The 22,229-nt window shown below is 40.7% G+C and overlaps 1 protein-coding gene across 4 annotated transcripts in view; it reads left to right on the forward strand.

Annotated features, from left to right (window-relative positions):
• LOC139632877 (neuronal PAS domain-containing protein 3) overlaps nucleotides 1-22,229 on the forward strand; it is a 287,252-nt gene that overhangs the window by 258,087 nt on the left and 6,936 nt on the right. For all 4 annotated transcript variants that reach the window (XM_071498140.1, XM_071498141.1, XM_071498143.1 and 1 more), the window contains 4 exons: nucleotides 1,580-1,773; nucleotides 5,136-5,242; nucleotides 17,286-17,433; nucleotides 18,302-18,417. In XM_071498140.1, coding sequence (XP_071354241.1) covers nucleotides 1,580-1,773; nucleotides 5,136-5,242; nucleotides 17,286-17,433; nucleotides 18,302-18,417 — 565 coding nt within the window. The remainder of the gene's footprint in view (nucleotides 1-1,579; nucleotides 1,774-5,135; nucleotides 5,243-17,285; nucleotides 17,434-18,301; nucleotides 18,418-22,229) is intronic.

Here is a 22,229-nt window from a genome sequence, read left to right on the forward strand (position 1 = left end):
TTTAGGTCCAGCGATGACTTTGGAGTGAGACTTTCCTTCCTCTTTTCTTGTTTGACCCTTGTACTGTATCTGAGAAAGAAAGACAGAAAAAAGTGACAGTGTTTAAAAGACAAGCGAGCGTTTCCCCAGCGAGCAGCAGCTGATTAACATTTCTGGTGGATCCGGTGCGTCCAACAGACTTTTGAAGCGTCACACAAGTTTAAAGCTCTGGATAATTACACCCTTCATTCTCCCTCTGTCTGTCAACTCCTCTTTTTCCACCTCTCCTCTGTCTTTCTCTTGTTCTCTCCATCCCATGAGTCCACTCAGGAAAAGAACTAAAAAGAGAGAGGGGTAAAAAAGATAGCCCCGACTTGTGACCTGACCTGTACTTCTGCTGCCAAATTGAATCTGTGATAGCTTGAAACCTCTGTCTGGATATACACTATTTCAAACTGGATTCTTATCTTCATTTGCAAATAAAATATATTGAGTTAAGTAGAGAAATTTAGACCATAACATAAGGGTTGTGATCCATTTCAGAGCATTTACAAGTGCTGGATAATCAGTTATAAATCAGTTTTATTGCACAGACCAGAACAAACTGGACTCTGTGATTTCCTGCTGGAGATACTACATAAAACAGAAAATAGAACTATGGTAATGTATCAGTTGTTTAATAGAAAAACAAGGAAACTGTGCACAAGCTTCTCTATCAAAAGCTCATGAAAGCAGCAGCAGAAATACTGCAAACAAGAAAACCCACAAATACACTGAGGAGTTTAACTTTGCAAGTTGAACTGAATTTGCAATCTGAACTCTGGTGATTACACTTTAACACACATGTACACGTTTAACAAAATAACCTCATCTTAATGCACAATTAAGTATCTTTTTCATCATTTTCAATCACATTGACAGGATGTGCAGTTAATAAATACACCTGTTAGCTTCACTGCAATGTGCATTTACAAGAAAAAAACATCTACACTGTAAAATATTTTAAATTCAAATTAATAATCTATTATTAAATATTTAAATTTAAAATTGACCTTAACAGCAGGTTACTGCACCATTTTCACTGTAAATTACGTTAAAATGACTTCACAGTCAGCTATGCAATGACATTACTGTGATGCAGCTGTTGCTGTAGAATTACAGTAAATGCTTCATTATGTTTACACTTTATTTATGGATCATTTGTAAGACTGGATGGGTTCACCCTGTTTTACTCAAAATGAACATAGAAATTTTGAATCAAATTTGTTTGCGCAGGTTAAAATCCAACAAATGAGAAATAACACTGAAAAAAATGTGCAGGGAAAAGAAAAATTACCAAAACTGCTCATTTATTATATCCAAAAAAAGTTCACACTGTTAAGAATGTTATTATTTAAAAAATACAAAACAGGAATTAAAGTTGTTCTCAAATATGCACTGTAGTAGTATTTTTGTGCTAAATGTGGACCTGAGTGTTTCTCTAGTCCACCACACAAAATGCTGGTTTATGAGCACCTCTCTCTGACCTTTGACATTACTCTCCATCCAGATGCCCCGCCCCCTAACTTCCCCTCTGTTTGTGTGTGCTTCTCCCGTCCAGGTGATCCACATCACAGGGCGTCTGCGGATCCGGATGGCTCTGACGCACAGCCGCTCAGTGCCCAATCAGATCATGGGGATGGTGGTGGTGGCCCACGCCCTCCCACCACCCACAATCAACGAGGTTCGCATCGACTGTCAGATGTTCGTCACCCGAGTCAACATGGACCTCAAGATTATCTACTGTGAGAACAGGTAGGAGGGAAAATTACCTGTGTGATGCCAAATTCAAGGGTTTCATAAACATTTGAAAATGTGAGTTAAATCTCTGGAGGGCCAAAGTGGAAGAGAAGTCATAAGTTAAAACACATTTTTTTTGGCCCCATATTTTGTTTGGAATCTACTCTACTTGCTACAGGTGAGAAAATTTCCATTCATTAATAGTTTTTAAATATGTGTCGCAATGATTAATGAATTAATATTTTTTCAGCTCAAGAAAACAAAGTTGACTAAGTCTTTCTCTTCATGCACATTTACCGTGGTCCTGCAAAAAAAATGCAGATTACATGTTGTGAATAGAAAGAGTATTATAAAGATTTTATTCCTTATTTGTGACAACACAGTAATCATGTTGGAAATAAATTCTGTTTTTAGATGTACTTCTTTTTTGCAATTCATTTTGCATTTTGTGAAATCTAAATTTTAATCCAATTATTTAGAATTTAAATTACATTTTTATTAAATAAAGGCCAGAAAGGACAAAACATTTAAATGCAAACGCAGTTGGTTTGGTTTATTATTTATTTTCCAATATATACCTCTGTATTTCCAAACTTAAAGATTACAGTCGATTAAAATGTTTGACAACTTGTTATAAGCGATTAAAATTAGAGCTCGACTGAAAAGTTATACTGTGGAAAAGGGTCTGAAACCACTTTCTCAGACTTTGGGACCTCAATGTATATCCGCTTATTTCCAACATATGGATATCTATGTATTTGTCGTTAATCAAATCAAATCAAACTTAATTTGTATAGCACCTTTTGTGCAAAGACTGCAATACAGGATGCTTAACAGTAATAAAAAGCTGTAAAGTAATTGAAATAGGAGAAAATATATATATGAATAAAGAGACAAGTTTAATGAAAGGGAAAGCTAAAATATGTTTTATATAAATAGTAGTTATAGTAATAAGGTGTTGCATTTGGAAATGCTAAGATATGTTTCAGCTAGTTTTAAAAAAATGCCTCTATTATATAGTTTGTTAGCGAGAGCAAACTTACTTACTTAAGTTTTTTTAATTTTTCTTTATTTCTAAAAGTAATGATCCTTCTCAATAAGGTTTATGTTATGCATTCATGAAAAAAAACATCTGTATTGGTATCGATCTCACAAATCCTGTATTAGTCAGTACAGAATCATGTTTTCAGATCAGTCAATTGTCATGCAGCAGCTACAAAATAAAGTCCCTCCGGTCCTCCGTATAAAATGACCTTTTAAGGTTGAGCTGTTTTTACACTGTTGCTCTGATATTTTTGATAATTTAATCGACTATTTTAGAGAAACAGTTTCTTCCCACCCAGTTTTTTCAAGCACCAGTGTCACACACAAAACTCCATTTAACGGTCTGTTATCTGCATTCATGTTTCATACCTGCTGTTCAAGGAAGAAAAAAAAAGTTGTCTCCCTTGTTGGAGCTTCTTATTCATGAGGAAGTCTGACCCAATCCTCCCTGGTTTAACAGTGAAATATGTCACTGATGGATCTATCTCCTTCCCTCTGTCCAGATAAAGCAGATAGGCATCAGGATCTCGCCCAGGAGTTAACCGGCCGACCAGGGAGATTCATATCATGGAAAAAAAACCCTTCATGTTTTATTATAAAAAGAGAGAGGGGAAAAAAATGATAGTAGACAGATTGCATTTTTTTTTTGTGGGTGGAAAAAGAGACACAATGCGAGGCAGATGATGATATTCAATGCGGAGCGACAGAAAGTGTCTCCGCGGCGAACAGACAAACCTCGCTCCCATTACAGCCCCATTTTGAGGATGAGTTTCTAAGAGAATGAGAAAATGGGAGGATGGATTTTTCTAAAGAACAGAGTGTGCTGTTATCTGCCTGCCAGACATTAGTCCCCCCCTCCCCCTCCCCACCTGTCCTCTATCAGAATGATACCGGGGAAATTGTTCTGTCTATCCTTTGGCAAATTTGTTCAAATTAAACCTTTTAAAGCTGATGTGTGTTACCTGTACAATAGACAGACGGCTTCAGTCTCTCTGTTGTTGGGTTATTAGCTTTTTTCCTTTCTTCCCTGGATCACTCTTTTTAATTGTCGAGTACCAGAACTGTCCTGATAAAATTGTCCCGGTGTGACGATTTATACATTTCAGAGTTTCACAACACAGGTGCTCAACTATTTGTCCTTCCTTAGCCAGTAAATACCCTTGAGAAAAATCTTACACTTATGGAGGAGCAAATGTAGGATTTATTGAACTCTACTTTGAATCTGGCCAGAAGAGCAAAGGCTACTGACCTGGTGTAATTCATTAGAACTCAGACTAAAGGGCATTTCTAGAAGACGTAACAGCTCTAATATAGATGTAGTTGACTTTTTGTCACCAGATGCCATACTCTAGGAATCATCATGTGGGACAGGACGTGTTAGATAGGATGCAGCAGTTCTGATATTGAATATTTTAAGTATGTGCAGACAGGACAGAGAAGTTAAGTCCTGTCCCAGTTTAAATACTTGGCAATTCTCTGTATTATCTCATAGGTTCTCAGGGTTTATCTTGAACCTCCAGTGGGGTTTGAGTCAAGGAACCTCACAGCAACACTTTGTCATTGTGTGCTGCTCAAATTTTAGGCCCTCATAGTTCAGTCAGTGTACATTTTGACCTTGACCTCGACCTTCTGCGTCAGTTTCACTTTTCAAAGCACAACCACTTAAGCGCCAGCTGCTTTTGATGAAACCTGTAAACCAGCAGCTCCCAACCTTTTCCAACTCATGGCTCACTTGAAAATCTCAAAAATGTTGGGGGCCTACATCTGCCCGGTAATACAGAGGCCAAACCATGTCAGAGCACTTTTCACTTTAATAGTAACAATCAAACATTCAGGATCTAACTGAAATCAGGGGAAACATTTATGTCACCCGTTGATTCATCATCTTGTCTCTTGACTCTTTCTTTTTAACTCTTCCTGTTGCTAACCAGTTGTCCATATTGATCCTCCAGTTTTTGCCATGGATGTGATCTTTAAGCGTTCAGTCAGACTGCAGTGGTGCAGCGGCAAAGTGGTCTGGCCAGTGACAACAGAAGTTCCTCATTGGTTCCTCATTCCATCATTGGTTCATCACAGTGATAGGCCTTAATATGACCTTTCTCCAAAATTATTTTGCAAATGGCCCCAGCCCACTGGTTGGGAACCACTGATGTAAGAAATACAAAAAATGAAACTTGACTTCATTCAACTTGAAGAAATGATGTGCTACTGAATACAGAGTGAAGATGATGAAGGAGCAGTTCATAATACTAATTATAATGAACACAATCTCTGCATATGACCTCTGTTCACTTGTGTTTCTTTAATGCAGCTCTGGTGCCTGTGTGTTTCAGAATCAGTGACTACATGGACCTGACTCCAGTGGACATCGTGGGGAAGAGGTGCTACCAGTTCATCCACGCTGAGGACGTGGAGGGAATCAGACAGAGCCACCTGGACTGTGAGTACTGTCACCACCTGACTACATGCTTCATTCTGATTGGACACTGCAGTCAAGAAATTCAGAATTGACCTTGGACCCAACAGTTGATCTAAAGATCTCAACTCACGGTTCGGTTATGTGCTTGTTTTGGAGTTTGGAGCTCTTTTGGAGCATTTTAATCACAGTTGCCATGGAGATGAAGATGTTAGAAATTTCTGATACGTTAATGACGACCATGTGATCGGTCAAAAGTTTCAGTACAAACAAGTTGATAGGCTTTGAGTTGAAATTGTGTTGTCAAAATCAACAAATATTTTTTTGAATAACAAACATCTGTTTGTACACACTTTTATTTCTCATCTGCACCATCTTGTGGCCGACAGATGTTACTGCACACACTTAGCTAACCAACCGCAGAGAGGTGGCAGATTTTTAGTTTCAGGTTGAAGTCTGAACACTAGTGTTGCCTGATTTATTTTATCTAATGTATTTGATTTAATTTATTAATACTTTTCAGACATGTGACACATTGGACAACATTTTGTCCCACAGGAAGAGTAAAAGTCTGTTGTACGGGCAACATCACAGCAGTCATGTTTCTAGATTAAACTCTGAAAGTGAAAGGCCACTGAGTGAATTTTTGCTCTGCTGTATCTTTGAAAAGTTTCCTCACAGCAGCAACTCCACAATCTTATTACCCTTGTCAGGAGGCATAATACACTGCCTCTCTCACACACACAAACACACACATACACAGAGTGGGAGAGAGGAAGAGGTTTGGTGTCCCTATTTAGTGGCTGTCTGGATGATTTGCAGCATGCTGTTTGTTGCTGCAGTCAGATTTTACTGTGGTGGTAAAAGCTGAGGAGGCGTTCAGCGTTTCACGGTGTGTCGGAGGTAGTGAAGGCGCTTAGGCAGAACGCCAAATAATAACAACCACAGAGGAAGGGCAACAGGCCTGATGGGAGTCAGACCACACACCACTACAGTCACATACAGTCACATACAGTCAGCTTCTATCAGATATTGTTCACTGCAGCTGATTAGAGTCAGATACACTCTACTACGTTCTGTCTTGCTTTAAGGTATCGCTCCATTCAGGCATCATGAAAGGTTTTTGCAGCCAGAAAAGTTTTCTTTCCTTCCGTTTTCTTTCTTTACTCGCGGTGCAAAGAACTAATTCAGAGATTCAGATACTTACTCCTGTCAGGTGGCTCTGAACTAACCTTGACACAAGCTTTCAGTAGTGGAGCATTAACTATTACAGAATGACTTCCTGTAATTTCACACTTAACTCGGATATTTTCTTACTCACCTGACAATTGTGTAGTTGTTTTCACAAAGTGGAAGATATTTAAGGTTTCAGAAACAATGTGACATGACACATGTGACACGTGACATGTTTACACTTATATTTCCTTACACAAAATGTGAAGATGACATAATGCAGAGCTCACTTGGTGAACTTTTTTGGAAATACTGAAACAGATGACATGCGTCTTCTCCAAAGGTAAAATAAATCTCTACTTCCTCACTGAACTCTTGTAAATGTATTTTAGTTAAAACATATTTTACCAACCTGTAAATGAGTTCTGACTGCCGCCACCACCTGCTGGTGTAACTTGTGACAAAGCTAAAGTAGTGTCACACAACTCATCACAAAAAAAAAAAAAAATGGAGCAGCATGAAGCTCCCTGAAACTTTTTCAATTACCTTCTCCAAAAGTTCCTGAGCTCTGAATATCCAGAGTGGCAATCAGGAAGTGACTCTACAGTGGCCCGGTGGGGTCAGACGGAACGGGGAGGGGGGAGGGTTAGGATGTGTAAAACACAAAAAAAAAAAAAAAAGGAAGTGAAATACGGACGGAGATTATTCCTCTCTGTCTGCAGCGAGGATGGGAGGTCAGGGAGGCGAGCCGGCAGCCAGCGGTTTAAATGACTTGGTTTTTGTCGAGCGTAGTCTAATACAGCACCTTCAGTCACCTCGGCTGCTCGTTTTATTCTTCCTCTTTCAAAATTAATTTCCTCTTTGAAAGGGGGGCTTTCAGAAATGGATGGCTACGAGGTGCTGGAGGTGCTCTGTGTCTTTTCTTCTTTTTTTCTGTCTTTTTTCTCTTCATCCTCCCCATCAATTGGAGCGTGGTCAGATTGTTCTGAAATCTGCCTTTCTTTGGGCCAGTTTAATTTGGTGGCTTTATGAACTCGCTGCTGATTGTGTGGAAGCTTTTTTTCAGAGCAGCAGTCTAATGATTTACAACTTTTCTTTAGCAGACGTGTTGAATCTCTCTTATCTGATTGGATGGTGACAGATGCGGTTTGTGTTGTGGCTGTGATGGGTTTCAGGTTCAGTTTGTGCAAGACTGGAAAACCTTTGTATTTGTGTTCTTGTGTGTTTTAGTCCAATTCGCTTCTTTGATGCCTCAATAAGTATTTTTACTTCTAAACAAGGAGCGTCCAGGTATCCTAATATTGTACAGTGTTAGTGTGGCTACGTGCTGACTCCTCTAGATGATAATTTTTTAAAATCTCACTTTATTTAGTTCACCACTCCAATGGTAGGAGTCATCAAAAGCTGAATGGGGTAGAATAGAAGAAAAAGGAACATTTTATACACAGTTTTGTGAAACTATCGCTCCTTCGGCCTTGAACAATGCAACTATCCAAAACATGTGAAGGGGAAAACTCTGCTAACAACTCAGAGACGTATGAAACAGGACCCAAACCACCTACTGCTTTTTTAGGGGGGTAACAATCCAAAAGGTAATAGTTGCTTTCAACCTCTGACACCAGAAAGTGAGGGTGTTGAGCTCAGTTTGATAAATTCATCCAACCTGAACAACCATATACAAAATTTGTTCCAACCCTCTGATACAACCCATAGCAGTGTTTCCTGAAATAGTGCTTCTCCTTAATCAACTGCTTTACATGCCTTACCTCAAACATACCTTAGGTACGATGTGCAGGTATCAAGAAGGGATATAAAATATTCCCATTTTACATAATCCATGTTTTTGCAGAGTGTTCTTGTCAGGTGAAATAGGGTTGGAAATTAAGGGTAGGTTCCAACTGATGATGCCAAAGTAATTCATCCTATTTTGTGTCCTATGTCTTTACCAAAGGTCAAACTGTCCGATGCATCGCTATTTGTTGCCCTGCCCTTCTCAGGTGTGTGTGAGGATGTTGGAAAGGGGACACGAACCACTTTCTTCCATTTATGGTGCAGCAGAAAGTCCAACCTCAGAAGCAGAAACAAGAAACTGAAATCCAGGTCCTGGTCAAACTGCAAGAAAAGTTCCTGAGTTTCCAGATACAGGAGGTTCCTGGGAAAGTTCTTGTAATCAAAATAGGCTGTAGCTTTTTCTTTGCCTTCAGTTCTGTTGCACACTTGAATTGAATTGAGGCTTTAATGCATAAAATCAAAGGTAGTTCTTAGTTTTGCAGTTCTCCATGTTGTTTTCCAAAAGCTGCTGATCGTCAAGTGATTAAAAAAAAAAGACTTTCTGCACGTTACTTTTTCTGTTTCTGCAGAGCAGGAGTGGCCTGCAGGTTGATTTTTTTTTCTGTGGGATTTATCTCCACGTCTGCTCTCGGTTCCCCTGCTGCTGCAGGAGTCGGATAGTTAGGGAATCGATCAAGGTATATTTTAGAGGGATAGCCTGTTCTCTCAACAGGGATCTAAATTTTAAAAGGGTTCTTTTTAAGTGGAGGACGAGGCGTGATCCCTCTCTGTGAAGAGGCATCACTCTCTAAGTCTCTATCATTACCTGCTGACAGCCGGTCTTAGCCCGGGTCAGATCTCAAAGTCAATCTGTCCTCGTTTCCACTCCGAGAACAGAGAGAAAGAGAAAAAGGAGATAGAGGGTGAACTTGTTTTTTTCCACAAAGAAGGGGAGGGAATGGAAGGGAGTGATTTGTAGGCAGGGAAAGGGTGAAAAGCAGAGAAATACGTGGCACAAAGGATGAAGACAGAAATTTTTCTCAAACAAAGAGCGAGAACTAGGAACAAGTGATTTGCAGACAGAGAAAAAGGACAAGACGGGGGAAAAAGATTTTATTTTAAAAGAAAGAGGGATCAGAAAATGTATTATAAGGTGGAGAATACTGGGGACTAAAGGGTAGCTATTTTTTTTTTACAGAAATTAAGGGAAAGGAAAGATGATACGGTTGGCTCTACAGAGAGACACAGAAAGTTTTATAGAAGTAAAGATGGTTAAAGCAAAAAAAAAAGAGTAGAAAGAAACAGCTGTTCTCAGGAGAACAAGATGGGGAAAATAGAAATGTTGGCTACTCATCTTTTCTCCGAGGAAGGAAGGATGTAGGGTAAAAGCAAAAGAAGGGAAGGTGTGCAGAGAGGACAGAGGACGGGATGCACTTGTTTGTTCAGCCTTAACCCTAACCTGCCAAGATAATCAACAGTGACTTAGGCAGCTTGCTGAGGTTCAGGGTGAGTGAACCACAGCAAGATTCTGGAAAACAGTGTGGAAAGTGGTTTTCCACAACCCAGTGTCCCGGGAAATTCAACAATATTGTTTAATTCTGCACATTTTGATTTGCAGCCAGTGCCAGTGCAGGATGTCGTTAGTTTTTTGTACACCAGTCAGGTACGATATTAAAACCAGGCTGGTAGTCGGCTGCAGAAAGTAAAGCAAGCTAAGTGCTACCTGAGCTGCCACGTGTGCCTGCCTGTGCAGCACGTGCCTTTCAAAATTTGAAACACCAAGCATTGCAGCCATGCCGACTCTGTGTGGCTTCTTGATGTAAGTTGGGCCAGGAAGGATCCACCTGTCGGATCTTCTTGGTCTTCTTCAGCAGCCTCCCTATGTGCTGCTTTAGGCTGGTCCAGAGAGTATAGTATATCTGGGTGGTAGATGGTGCTGGACTGCGTCAGAGTTTCATGCAGGAGACCAGAGTTTGTGTCTCATCATAGTTATTAACAAAAGACAGAAAGTTGACAAGTTTTTTTTTTCACCAGAAAAGAGCTGATTAGGAGCGGGAATAGAATAATAGCAAGGGAATGGGAAAAAGAAAAGACATGGTAGAATAATATACACTTGTCTGCTTACAAGAGGAAGGAGAGAGGAGGGAGTTGAAGGAGGACACAAGGGACACTGTCTTAATAACAAAAAAAGGAGATATTCACTTTCTTAGAGAGAGAGAGAAATAACTGGAGGAAAAACAGAATATTTGGGTTTTTTAAAGCAAAACACAGGAAAAGAGGAAGAAGAGAGAAGCATTTGGACATGCAGAGAGGGAGAAAAGACAGAATTACCAGCGGAGGAGACAACAGCAAAGAGACACACAGGACGTTTCAGAGAGAGAGGGTCATGAGACATTGACATGCAACGGCAAATAAAAAAGAGAGAGCACAAACTTGCACAGAAGAGAAAGCTCGGTGGATTTAAGCCTGCAGGCGTTTTAGTAGAGCTCGTCTCTCTGGACTAACACTGGCTTTAATGAATCCACATACACACACACACACACACACACACACACACACACACACTCCAGTGAGTGTATCTGTCTGTAGACAAAACACACACACACCTGTGAAGCTATCCACACAGGTACGTTAGTAAAACACACACACACAAAAAACATGCTTTTCAGGACAAGCAAAGAACATGGCCAACCTCAATAACCTGAGACACAGACACACACACACACACACACACAGACACACACACACACACAAACTGTAGAAAACACTGGACTGAGTGACAGGAACATCACTTGCTGACTTTTCTATGACTTTTCTACAATTTGATGTTCTCTGTTCTACATTTTTATCTGATTTACTGCAACTGTTCACCGCTGTGTCCGTCAGTTTAATCCGACAGGGTGGAAACAATCCAACGTGTACTCAGATTATCTAAACCACTGTGTTTAGAGGTGAATCTGAAAGTAAGTGCAACTGAAATATAGATAAAAATCCCTTAACTGTGTGAGCAAAACTAAGTCTAGTTCACCCAGGTGGTTGCAAAATCGAATCTTTGTGTTTTTTGTAGTAAGAGACAGAAGTGGTTGATTGTAACTGAACAAACTCATTAAACATAATGATGTTTAACTGATCGGTTATTGAATAATGACCTAATTTCCACCTGTGGTCTGTTTGTGAACATCTTCTCTGAATCAGGAGAAACTTGGATGAAAATGTTCTTTTCAAATCCGAAGGATGGAAACATATTGATACCAACATGCAGACCTAACAATCATCGGGGGGGGGGGTCCCTGTGGGGGTCCCTGTGTTTTTTAGACTATGTTTGTTTACATTTTGTCCGGTTAACAGTCGCTGATTCAGCTGGGGTCAGTTCCTGTTTGCAGCGTAACCCTGGATGTTCAGACAACTGTCACTGGATTAATGTGATTCTGCAGAAAACTTAATGATTCTCCTGATGAAGTTGAGGTTCTGAAGAGTCTGAACAGCTCAGGGCCTGAAGGAGATGTTCACTTACTGGCCACACTTGGTTCTGCAGGATCACATGATGCACATTGGCCCAATAAGACTCTTTCTCATAAACAATCATTACAGAAGTCTGTGAATGAGTAATACAATTATATTAGGTACTTCTGGGGTTATTTTTTTTACAATATGCTTGATAGACAGGTGAGAGGGAAATGAAGTGAAACAGATATGCAACAGATCAATGCTGCAGTATCTGAACTACTAGGCCGATTGACACCACTGTCCAATAAGAATTAGGTCTTGAAGCCATCAGTGAATTATTCTGTGTCATTCATGTGCAAGACATCAGCAGGAAGTCACCTGCTCAGACAGAGACGAACTCCGGTGGTGTGGAAGGTGTGAAGGCCTGAAGAAGCTGGATTCTCCCGGTGAGCAACTTTCAGTGGAATAAATGGGACGCCATCGCAGACTTTATGTCCAAACGAGGTTATTCTTCCCCTAATCATAGAGACTCTACTGGATATCATGTCTTACTAAAGGAAGAGGCTGCTACTATCTGTCCATGAGACTCTATGACACTGCATACCTTTCCTAGAATGTCTGCCTCCCCCTGCACATGCTTATCTATAGGCCCTTGGTTGCTATGGTTACTGCTGATGGGATCAGGGCAGGGATACTAGAAGTAAACAATGAACCACTGCTTACAATAAAGGATCTGTGTGTGTGGAGAAACCTGCCCTAATAATAGACAGAGACCTACAGACCTAATGATACAGGAGAAATACCTGAGATTTACCTGTTGGTCGGACCAGGATTTAAGTTAGGCTTTAATTCCAGGTGTAAATGCAGAGGCTCATTATCTTGTGTCATAGTCCTGATAATGAGGAGACAGTGGGGGAGATGAATTTAGCCTCTGTGACTTAAGCATCATGGAGAAAAACAAAGTCGGGCTTCAGAGGAGACGCAAGGGTCCAACGGACACTACACGACGTTCTACAGTCAGCCAGCAGAGGGCAACAGAGCGACGGGCTGTCCCACTGTTACGAATCCAAATAAAAAGGCTACACAATCACACACACACACACACACACACACACACTCACACACACACACGCACAGTCTCTGTCACACATAACAGAAGGTCATCATCCTTCCATCCTCTGGCAGACAAAGCAAAGAGCGACATAAACACAGAGGGAAAGACGACGTCAGAATTCATGACATTGACCGAAAGAGAAAAAGAGAGAGAGGAGTGATGAAGGAAAAGGAGAAAAAAAGTGAGGTTGAGAGACTTTAAAAGGGAATAGAGCTCCTTTAATCTATTGGTCTCTCCCCTGCAGCCTCAGGCAAGCCTCCAGCACTCCCTCTCTCCCCTTCTCTCTCTCTCTCTCTTCCACTCCTCTCCTTCATTAGTGGCCAATCAGAGAGCGAGTGATTTAATGGAGGAGTAAGAGGAGAGGGTTAACATGTAAACCTCACCTGCAAGACGGAGAGAGAGACAAAGACAAAGGCTGAATCGACGGATAGATGCAGGACTGTGGTTCAAAACATTTTTCATGTCATCGCGGACTCGTGTCACTAGTCTGGATCAAGTCCAGTTGGCAAACTAGAGAGACTCTCCATCATGTCCCCATAAAGACCTGAAACGTTTGTTTATCACGTCACCCTTCTGAACAGTCATCTTCAAGTGCAGGAAGTTAGTGCAGGCAAATCATAAACCAAGGGCTCTTCTGCACCAACTGCTCAGTTCAGGTTCAGTTCAGGCATGTACTGCTTCCAGGACGAAGCCAGAGCCTCGCAGTCTAAATCCGACAAAAGATCTCCACTTCTCTCAGAAGGAAAATAACTGATGCATTTTCTCCTCGAGGCTTATTATGGTTGTTGGTGCTCACTCAGACCGTTCAGTGCTGCAAACTGGACTCAACTCCTACAGACTTCCTGTACCTGCAGAACTCCAGCCTGTACACTGAAGACTGCAGAGGAGACCGCTTTGATTCCTGCCTGTACAGAGGGAAGCAGTGGTCTCAGTGGTTGTTAGCCTGTGGATATTATCCCTGCTGCCTGCTGGGCTGGTCGAGACTCACTGCTGCTGCTGCACTGAGCAGCTGCTGGACAGACAACTTTTACCACCTATTAGATTATTTTACATTTGATTTAAATACTTTTATCATCTCCAGGTCATTTTTTACTTCTGCCACTGTCATGATGGAACATACAGATGAGTTGGTGGAGTTTTATTTACACAAATATCTCACGAATGTTATGAGCCTCATGGAGACTTTTTACTTCTACACATCTAACTGGATGTGTGGATGTGGAGTTAAAGGTCAATATATTTAGATGACTGGACCCAGTTTTACTGAGGCAATACAACACTCAAACATCCTGCCATTGTGTAGCTAACACCTGTAACCTGTAAAGAACCAGCCCACAGGTCGTCTGTCAGCAGGTCAATATGAGCCATAGTTAGGTTCTGTTGCTAGGCGACATCTGGTGGTCGTAGTAATGATGACAGGAGCAAAGGGAAAAGTGCGGTGACGTAGTTTATAGAGCAACAAAGTCCACGTCAGGAGGAGGTTGGGGTGGATGGATGAATATGACCCAGGAGAGCGGTGTTCGATTCCCATGTGACAGTAGCAGTTTGTGTTGTTTCTATTATCCATGACCGTTCATTGTTGTTATTGTAACCATGGCAACAATGATCGTCTAATGTTGCAGAAGAACTCATTTTAACCCAAATCACCATCTTTTCCTAAACCAAACTGAGACGAGACCGTTATTATAGTAACCATGGTGACGAGGGTAGGTACTCGCTCTCGGTACAGTCTACGTGTTTATTATTGTAACCATGACAACCAAGTTCCAGTAGGCCTGCCGCTATTCCAGGAAACACTTCTATATGTTGTAAACGACCTGTGTGGTTGTTCAGCTTGGAGGACTGGTCTCTGATTTTACGCGATGTAAAGAGACGTCAACACACATGAAGACGAGGTGAAAACAGTGTTGGTGATGAACCTACAGAGAATTATCAGCTGAACCTGCAGCTTCATGGAGCTTTAAACTGAGTTTCAGCTCATTGTTTCCCTCTCACCGCTCTCACGGTTGATTCTCACTGTGATTTACAGTACATTTGTATTTAGCCATGATCAGATGGTACAAACGCAGAGAGGTACTAAAGCAGCAGCACCACAGTGGCACATTTCTCTATTTCCTGTTTTTAGGGCTCGTATGTGTGAACGATTTAATTCCACTGCTCATCTCCGTGTTGGTCCAAGGTGTGTTTTTCTTTTTTTACTCCTCACAACACAGATCGATATAATTCGTAGTGTATTTGTTAAATGCATATCAGGCAGCAGATTTAAATGTTTAGAGCAGAGATTTCTCAGCTCAGAATTCGCCGGAGGGTCATTGTCAGTGTTGATTATTTAGTCTTTTATTTATTTAATGTTTTTTTTCAAATGTGTCCTGAAGAATGAACGTCAGCTGACAGGATGGTTTCATATGAGAGAGAGAGTGTACGGTCTCCATGCAGCACAGTGTGCAGTCTGCTGGAGTTACAGAGCCCTGTGTGTGTGTGTGTGTGTGTGTGTGTGTGTGTGTGTGTGTGTGTGTGTGTGTGTGTCTGTCTTCTCTTCCATTGGACATGCTGATACACTGAGCCGCTCTCTGAGGACCTGCAGTCATCTGAACAGGCAGCACTGCACTGTGTGTGTGTGTGTGTGTGTGTGTGTGTGTGTGTGTGTGTGTGCGCATTCATTGTGTCGTTATTTACTCTGCCGTACAAACAAAGCAAGGTCACATTCAAGGTGACGTGATCTCACCATCTCTGCCTTAACATGCAAACAAGTTATTTTCCCCTCCATCTCTCTCTCTCTCTCTCTCTCTGTCTCTCTCTCTCTCTCTGAACAGGCAAACAGAGAACGAATGAGCGCCGACCGCCCGACCAAAGTCAATTATAGCAGCCCTGGGGATGTCGTCTTAAACAATGCTATTAGTTTCTAATAGTTTTTAATTACTGGCCTTCTTTTTATATAAATCACCCTCTACTTTCTCTCTCTTTCTTCTCTGTCGTGGAAAAACCTATTTGTGCCCGTAATTAAATGGAGGAGAGGGATATGAATTTAGTGGCCCTCGCTTCTCGTCGCTGACTGATTAATGCCAATACATATTGCTTGAGATAACCATTTAGTGGTTAATTTAGCCAAATTTATTGCCGGCGTGCCGTCGCAGGGCGGAGCAGGGGTGGGAGGAGGGGGCGGGTTGCCACCTCCCCGAGGCCAGGGGGCGCCTGTCACAGTGACACAGCGCTATCTGGTGGAGAGTGGTGGGTACTGCAGCTCTCTGAGAGATGTGTTGCAATCATCCTTTACACACAATGCACTGAAGATAAAAAAACATTTATGGATGAAGAATTTGATCAAACTTGGGGTTGGATGAGTTGAATATTGCAGAGTTACCAACACCTCAGCCAACAAATTCTCTGCTAAGGTGCTGGAAGTATTAATGAGTCCAAACAGACATACAACTGTTGCTTTGTTCAGTCTGTCTTTATTCAACAGTGTTTTCACAAAGTTTTTACCTTCATCAGGTGAGACAGAGCAGAGTTGGTAAAAGATAAAGACAGAGCAGAGGACACTGCCTAGAAAGCTCCATCTAAGAACACACAACAGTTACCTGGCTATTTGAGAGTATTTGTAACTTTTCATTTATCTTTATTAAACATTCTAATGTTCAACAATATTCAAATAATTATCAATTAATAACCAATAACTTTCAGCTAATCTGTTGAAATGTAAATGTAAATGCTTTGTAAACTCAACCAAATAAAGTGTTACCGAAGCAACAGAAAAATAGATAGATAGATAAATACTTTATTAATCCCTCCAGCAGCTCACTAATGTATTCAGCTGCCTTTGGCTGAGGTGTTAAACTGTCTGATGGCAGTGGGAACTAAGGAAATAAAAAATGGGGACCAGTGTGGGTAAACTAGACACTGCTGCACAGGCTGCTGTCAGTCAAATTACAGAAATAACAACACTCACAAACAGTATTTCTTTCATTTCTAAAGAAATGTTAGGTTCACTGCTCCCAGCTTCACTACTGCAGTTCTGAGATCAGTCAGACACTGACATCTGTACAGTTGGTACGTTGGAGGTTTGGGACGAATAAACACAAACTGTTACTGTGGTTAAATTCAAATTAAACAACATGAGGCGAAATTTCACTTTGCTTCCTCTCTGGTCTCTTAAAGCATGCTAACACGCTAACTGTTAATTTGCTAAGCGTTGAATATCAAACATGTCAAACTGTATTTCAAAGTACATATTGGGATCTACATCCTATCACAGTGTGAGTGTGTTGTGAGCAGACACACACACACACACAGAGGCTGGCAGTGTGTGTTGGTCTGATTAATGACGGCAGCAACAGAGCAGCTCTCAGCCAGCTGTCACATGACATCTGATGACTGCCTCTCTCTCTCTCCCTCTCTCTCCATATCTCTACTGGTCTCTCGCCCTGTGTCCATGTTTTCTCTTTTCTTTTCTTCTGTGATGAACAAGCTGCTCGGTCACTGTGATGTGCCATAGACAAAATATCAAACAAAATACCCCATGAAACAACAAACCTCTCTCTCTCTCTCTCTCGCTCGCTCTCTCAGTGATGAATAAGGGTCAGTGTGTGACAAAGTACTACCGGTGGATCCAGAAGAACGGCGGTTACATCTGGATCCAGTCCAGCGCCACCATCGCTGTCAACGCCAAGAACGCCAGCGAGAAAAACATCGTCTGGGTCAACTACGTCCTCAGGTCAGAGGTCAACCAGTAGTTGTCGTCATGCCAAAGAAAGTTTCTTCACATCTGCACATTCCTAGACTTTGTCTTTTACGAGCAAAGATGTGAAGAAACCAGATTAATGATTAAATGAAAAAAATGACACACATAGATACACGGATGGATGAATTTATGTTACCAGTTGTTGAGTTTAATTAATGTATTAAATGGGAATTAAATAAAACAATCGCACAAATGCATATTAAATAGAAGGGAAACAGTTCCCCTCTATTTAATGCAGGGCAGGTAATTTAATATGAGAGAGAAGAGGAAATAAATTAAGGTAAAGTTCAGTCAGTTAATGTAAAAGTTTAATATAAAGCATAATTTTTAGTATAATATTGATTGGTATTTGTTTCTGAGCATTTCACTTTGTGGAGAGTATTTGCAGAAAATTACTGTTGAATTAAGAAGATAAAATTCCTGTGCATTGTAATGTTTTCAATATAAATTTAAACTTAATTACTTATACCACTACTTTATGCTGAAGATGAATACTGGCTTTTATTTTGGCCTCCTCAGTAGTATTGACTGAGGAAATAAAAGGGCAAATGTTAAAGGTCCCATATTGTATAAAATGAGATGTCCGTGTTCTTTGACTATAGCCCACCTGGACCCACCATCCAGTCTTGCAGGATTAGGTTTCTATGAGTCAGCCAATCAGAGGAGAGGCTCAGATCCTCTCTTCTGATTGGCTGACTGACCTGTTGTTACCAGAGCTCCAGAGAAAAGCCTGAGAGAGGAGATGTAAAACTACACTGAGATGGTTTTTGGTGTTTTTGTCTTAACAATCAAAATATCACACAACCAACTGAAACAAAACCACTTTTCTGTTACTTCACAGTAATCCAGAGTATAAAGACACGCCCATGGATATCGCCCAGCTGCCGAACCTGCCCGAGAAAACCTCTGAATCCTCTGAAACCTCCGACTCAGAGTCTGAGTCCAAAGAGAACTCAGGTAGGGAAAAAGTGAGGGTGGGAAAAAAACAAACGAACGATAGAGGAGTAATCAGACATCCAAATAATCCTAATATATTTAATATTGTTAGGTTTTTAATGTTTTTGTATAATAAAAAGATTAAAAGAGTTACTCCTTGTCACTAAACGTACAAGCAGCTCTTCAAGTGTTACCAGTAGAGTAACCAGCACTAAGAGATACAGCATGAATAAGAGAAGCCAAAGATATTTTATCAGTTGGTGCCAGGGTGCCGTCTGTGCCAGGCTGGGTGGGGATGCACGCCAACAGCTGCAGGGACTGAGCACACACTGGCAGTGCTGCAAAAAGCACCACAAAATGACATAAAACATGGCATAACTCAACAGACTACCACAGAATGCCCCCTCCCCACAGAAAGGCCACAAAGCACCAGAGAACAACTTCAAAAAAATGCACCAAAACACCACAAAAGATGACAAGATGCCACCACATGCTTCTTCTCAACATTTTATGTCTGTGAAACCCAAAAATTAAAGTGATGCCAGTTCTCTTTGCAGACGTAAACATACAGAACGGCGGTAAAGCAGAAGCGAAAAGACTCTGGACCAACTTAAAACTTCTTGTTGTTTATTTACATTTAGTGCAAGTGAAAGAGGGAACAACATGTTTGGTGTCTGCTTCATCTGGTGCGTGTTTCTGACTGTTTGTCTGCTCTAATGTAAGCTTCAAATCAACCATGCTAACTAGTTTACAATCAAGAGAAGTAACTTATTGTAACCTCAAGGCAAAGGATCACATGATTGGTTAACTCTATCATTTTGTGGGTCAACAGGTCACATTAACAAAAGATAAATAAATAAAAGGTTCGGGATTGAAACATCCACTGTGAGGGAACCAGTCCTGGATGTTACTCAGAGCTAAGGCTAATGTTAGCTGCTACATTGTGTTTGTCGTGTCCTCAAAGCCTTTTCTTTTCCAACATTAAAAGTTAAGCATACTGTTGGAAAAAAAAAAAAGATAAATAAATATCCCTCACTTGCTTGTGTTTCTTCCGCCTTGAGTCTGATTCTCAGATCCTCCTCCCACATCTGGACCAGTTCTGGCACACACAAAGAAAATCTTACAGCTGTCAGCCAACATCGTAGAATACCAGCCAGAATCTCTCCAGAAGTGATAGTATATGGGCCAAACTCGGTCTGAGGTCCCAGGCATATGTTGGGCCACAAGCCTCCAGACAGGGTTATACAATAACAGAAAAACTGTTTGATCTTATAATTTTCCTTATCATACCATACTGTAATTCAAATAACATAAATAATTAAATAACTAAATAATTAAAAACTAAAACTGAATAACCAGCAGTGTTTTCCCTTTATTCTCACACCTTCAGCAGGGATAGGATGCTGGATTTTTGCCTGGGACCTCTTAGCTTCAGCCTTTAGTGTTTTAGTAAATATCTTAAATGTAGCCATCAAAAGCTGCTTTTGTCTAATTCTGGCTATAGTGACCAGGAAGGAGGTGGGACAGTCCGTCCTGCAGGTGACCTCACTGTGGTTCCCAAACAACGACCAAGACAAAAGGTTATTACGATTCATAACCAGACGTTTCATTAATTCAGTCTTTAATTCTCATGCGACACAACAAGCTTTGACACCAAGTCAAGTTTTTAAGTTTAATTTTTTTGGACTGTTTACAAGATTAATTGGAAATAACACTGAGAATTTTGATAATGTAACTAGAAACATAATAACTAAGGCTACAGGGACCATAACCTGATGTGAGAATCCATACAGACGACTAAATTAGATGTTTCTGGCATCCTCATTCAGATCTAAAAACACAAATCAAGGATTAACTTTGTGTGCCACCAACATTTCAAGCAGCCAATACTGATGGAGACAAAGCTCTCACAGTGCCAGTATAGTTAAATTTAAACCAATACAGGGCCTCCACCTTGAGCATAATATTATCAAGTCCTGCAGCCTGTGTTGGCATGATGAGAATCAGTGCCAGCTGTTATTCTTGCTGGAGGAGAATGATTCTGGCACGCTGTCGGCTGTAAACTGATGCCAGCTGCTACAGGAGGCAGCCAGCTTGAGCCGGGCTCCAACAGGCCCGAGGTGCTCAGGCTCAACATATTCCTTAAATGAGATATCTGCCCCTTGACCTTTGTACTGTTAGGATGCAGTCTACAGAAAGCCGGAGAGGATGTTACTAAAGGTGCCAAAGGCAAAGATGGGTTCATTTTTATTAGTTTTCACTGGTGCCGTACAACATAATATCAATTTACATGGACATAACATGAAATGGTAACTTCAAAACCATACACGTCCTGCCCAAAATACTCACTAGAGCACCAAATGTGGATTAATCCGCCACTGAAAATAGTCTCTTCCTATTTGTTTACTAAAAACTACAGTGAGCAGCTGTTTCAGGAGCGTTAAGGAAAAAAACAAACAAAACTACGTATTTCTTTTAGTAAGAACCAATGGGCTTGGACCTGAGAGCCACAGAGTATAGAAGTCAGGAAGTATTAAGATATTGTGGTCATGGTTTTTGTCTCATATTCAATATCGTCATCCTTATCCTTAAAGTTGCACTGCCGTACAGTATGTGAATTTGGTTTACATTATGGAGCATTGTGCATTATTTTTTCATAGCTACATAAAAGGTACTTAATAATGTTGAGGGATTGGCGAGATTAAAAAAAAGAAATTGGAGCAGCAGAACACAAGATATCCTGACATAAAGTTCAGATCAAATCCACATCCCCAGTATGTAGAGGCTTTCATTTTAAATCCAAGCTGAAATAACACTGGTGACATAAAAACTAAATTTAAATTATTATCAAAAATCAATCAATCAATTTGGAGTTATTGAAATGCTCATCTCTAACTCTGAACTGGACTCTGAAAAAACAATGGAAATGAGTCAAGGAAATTATTGTTTTATACCTGACAAATCCTGATGCAGTATGTTGATACAGTATCTTATAAATGTCAATAAACCAAACCAAAACCTTCCTGACTTCCAGCCTTAGAATAAATTTGTTTTGCTTGGAAACCACACTTAATGGAGATACAAGGTTTTCCTCAGACAAAGCAATTGAGTCGACATTTCAGGTGCCATGAGGGAGTCAGAGCGCTGCCAGCTGGACAGCCGCTGGCCTCGGTGTGTGCTGGCACAGTTTAAAGTGTGTGTGTGTATGTGTGTGTGTGTGTGTGTGTGCGTGTGTGTAATGGGCTGGACAGAGCCAGCGTGCTTGAACAGCAGCAGCTACAGATACTGAACACACATCAGTGGAGCCACAACATAACACAACACACAGAAATCCTGTCTGGAAAAATAGACTCAATGCCTGATTCACAAACTGACTCCTCAACATGTTAGTCAAATGAAGACAGATTCTAAGGAATAACCTGTTGCCTATGTGCATACAGCTTTTTTTTCGTCAGGATAATTTTGAAACAAACAAAAAAAAAATTCACGCTAACGGCAATGCTCAATGTTGGTTGGTCAGTTGCTCCACAGATTTCTATGCAATTTTGTACAGATATAATGAGGTAATAATGGTCAATCCATCGAATATTTGTTGAGATATATCAGTGTGGAACAAAGAGGTTGACTGACGTACTAAAGGTCATTGCCATTCCTAAAGCCAGGTCACTTCAATGTGGTTTAAAAAGACCTGGTAGAGTCCACACACTCCATTAGTAAACTCATTCAATGAGTGAATGAATGACTTAGAATTAAAGTATTCATGTTGTCTTAGAATATTTAGATTCTTGTTTTGCTACTATGTTCCTGCATTTTTAACCAACTTACCTCCTTCC

The sequence above is a fragment of the Trachinotus anak genome, unplaced genomic scaffold (genome assembly GCF_046630095.1).
Source record: "Trachinotus anak isolate AG129_WGS33_773 ecotype Australia unplaced genomic scaffold, CSIRO_AGI_Tana_v1 ptg000015l, whole genome shotgun sequence".
NCBI lineage: Eukaryota > Metazoa > Chordata > Actinopteri > Carangiformes > Carangidae > Trachinotus > Trachinotus anak.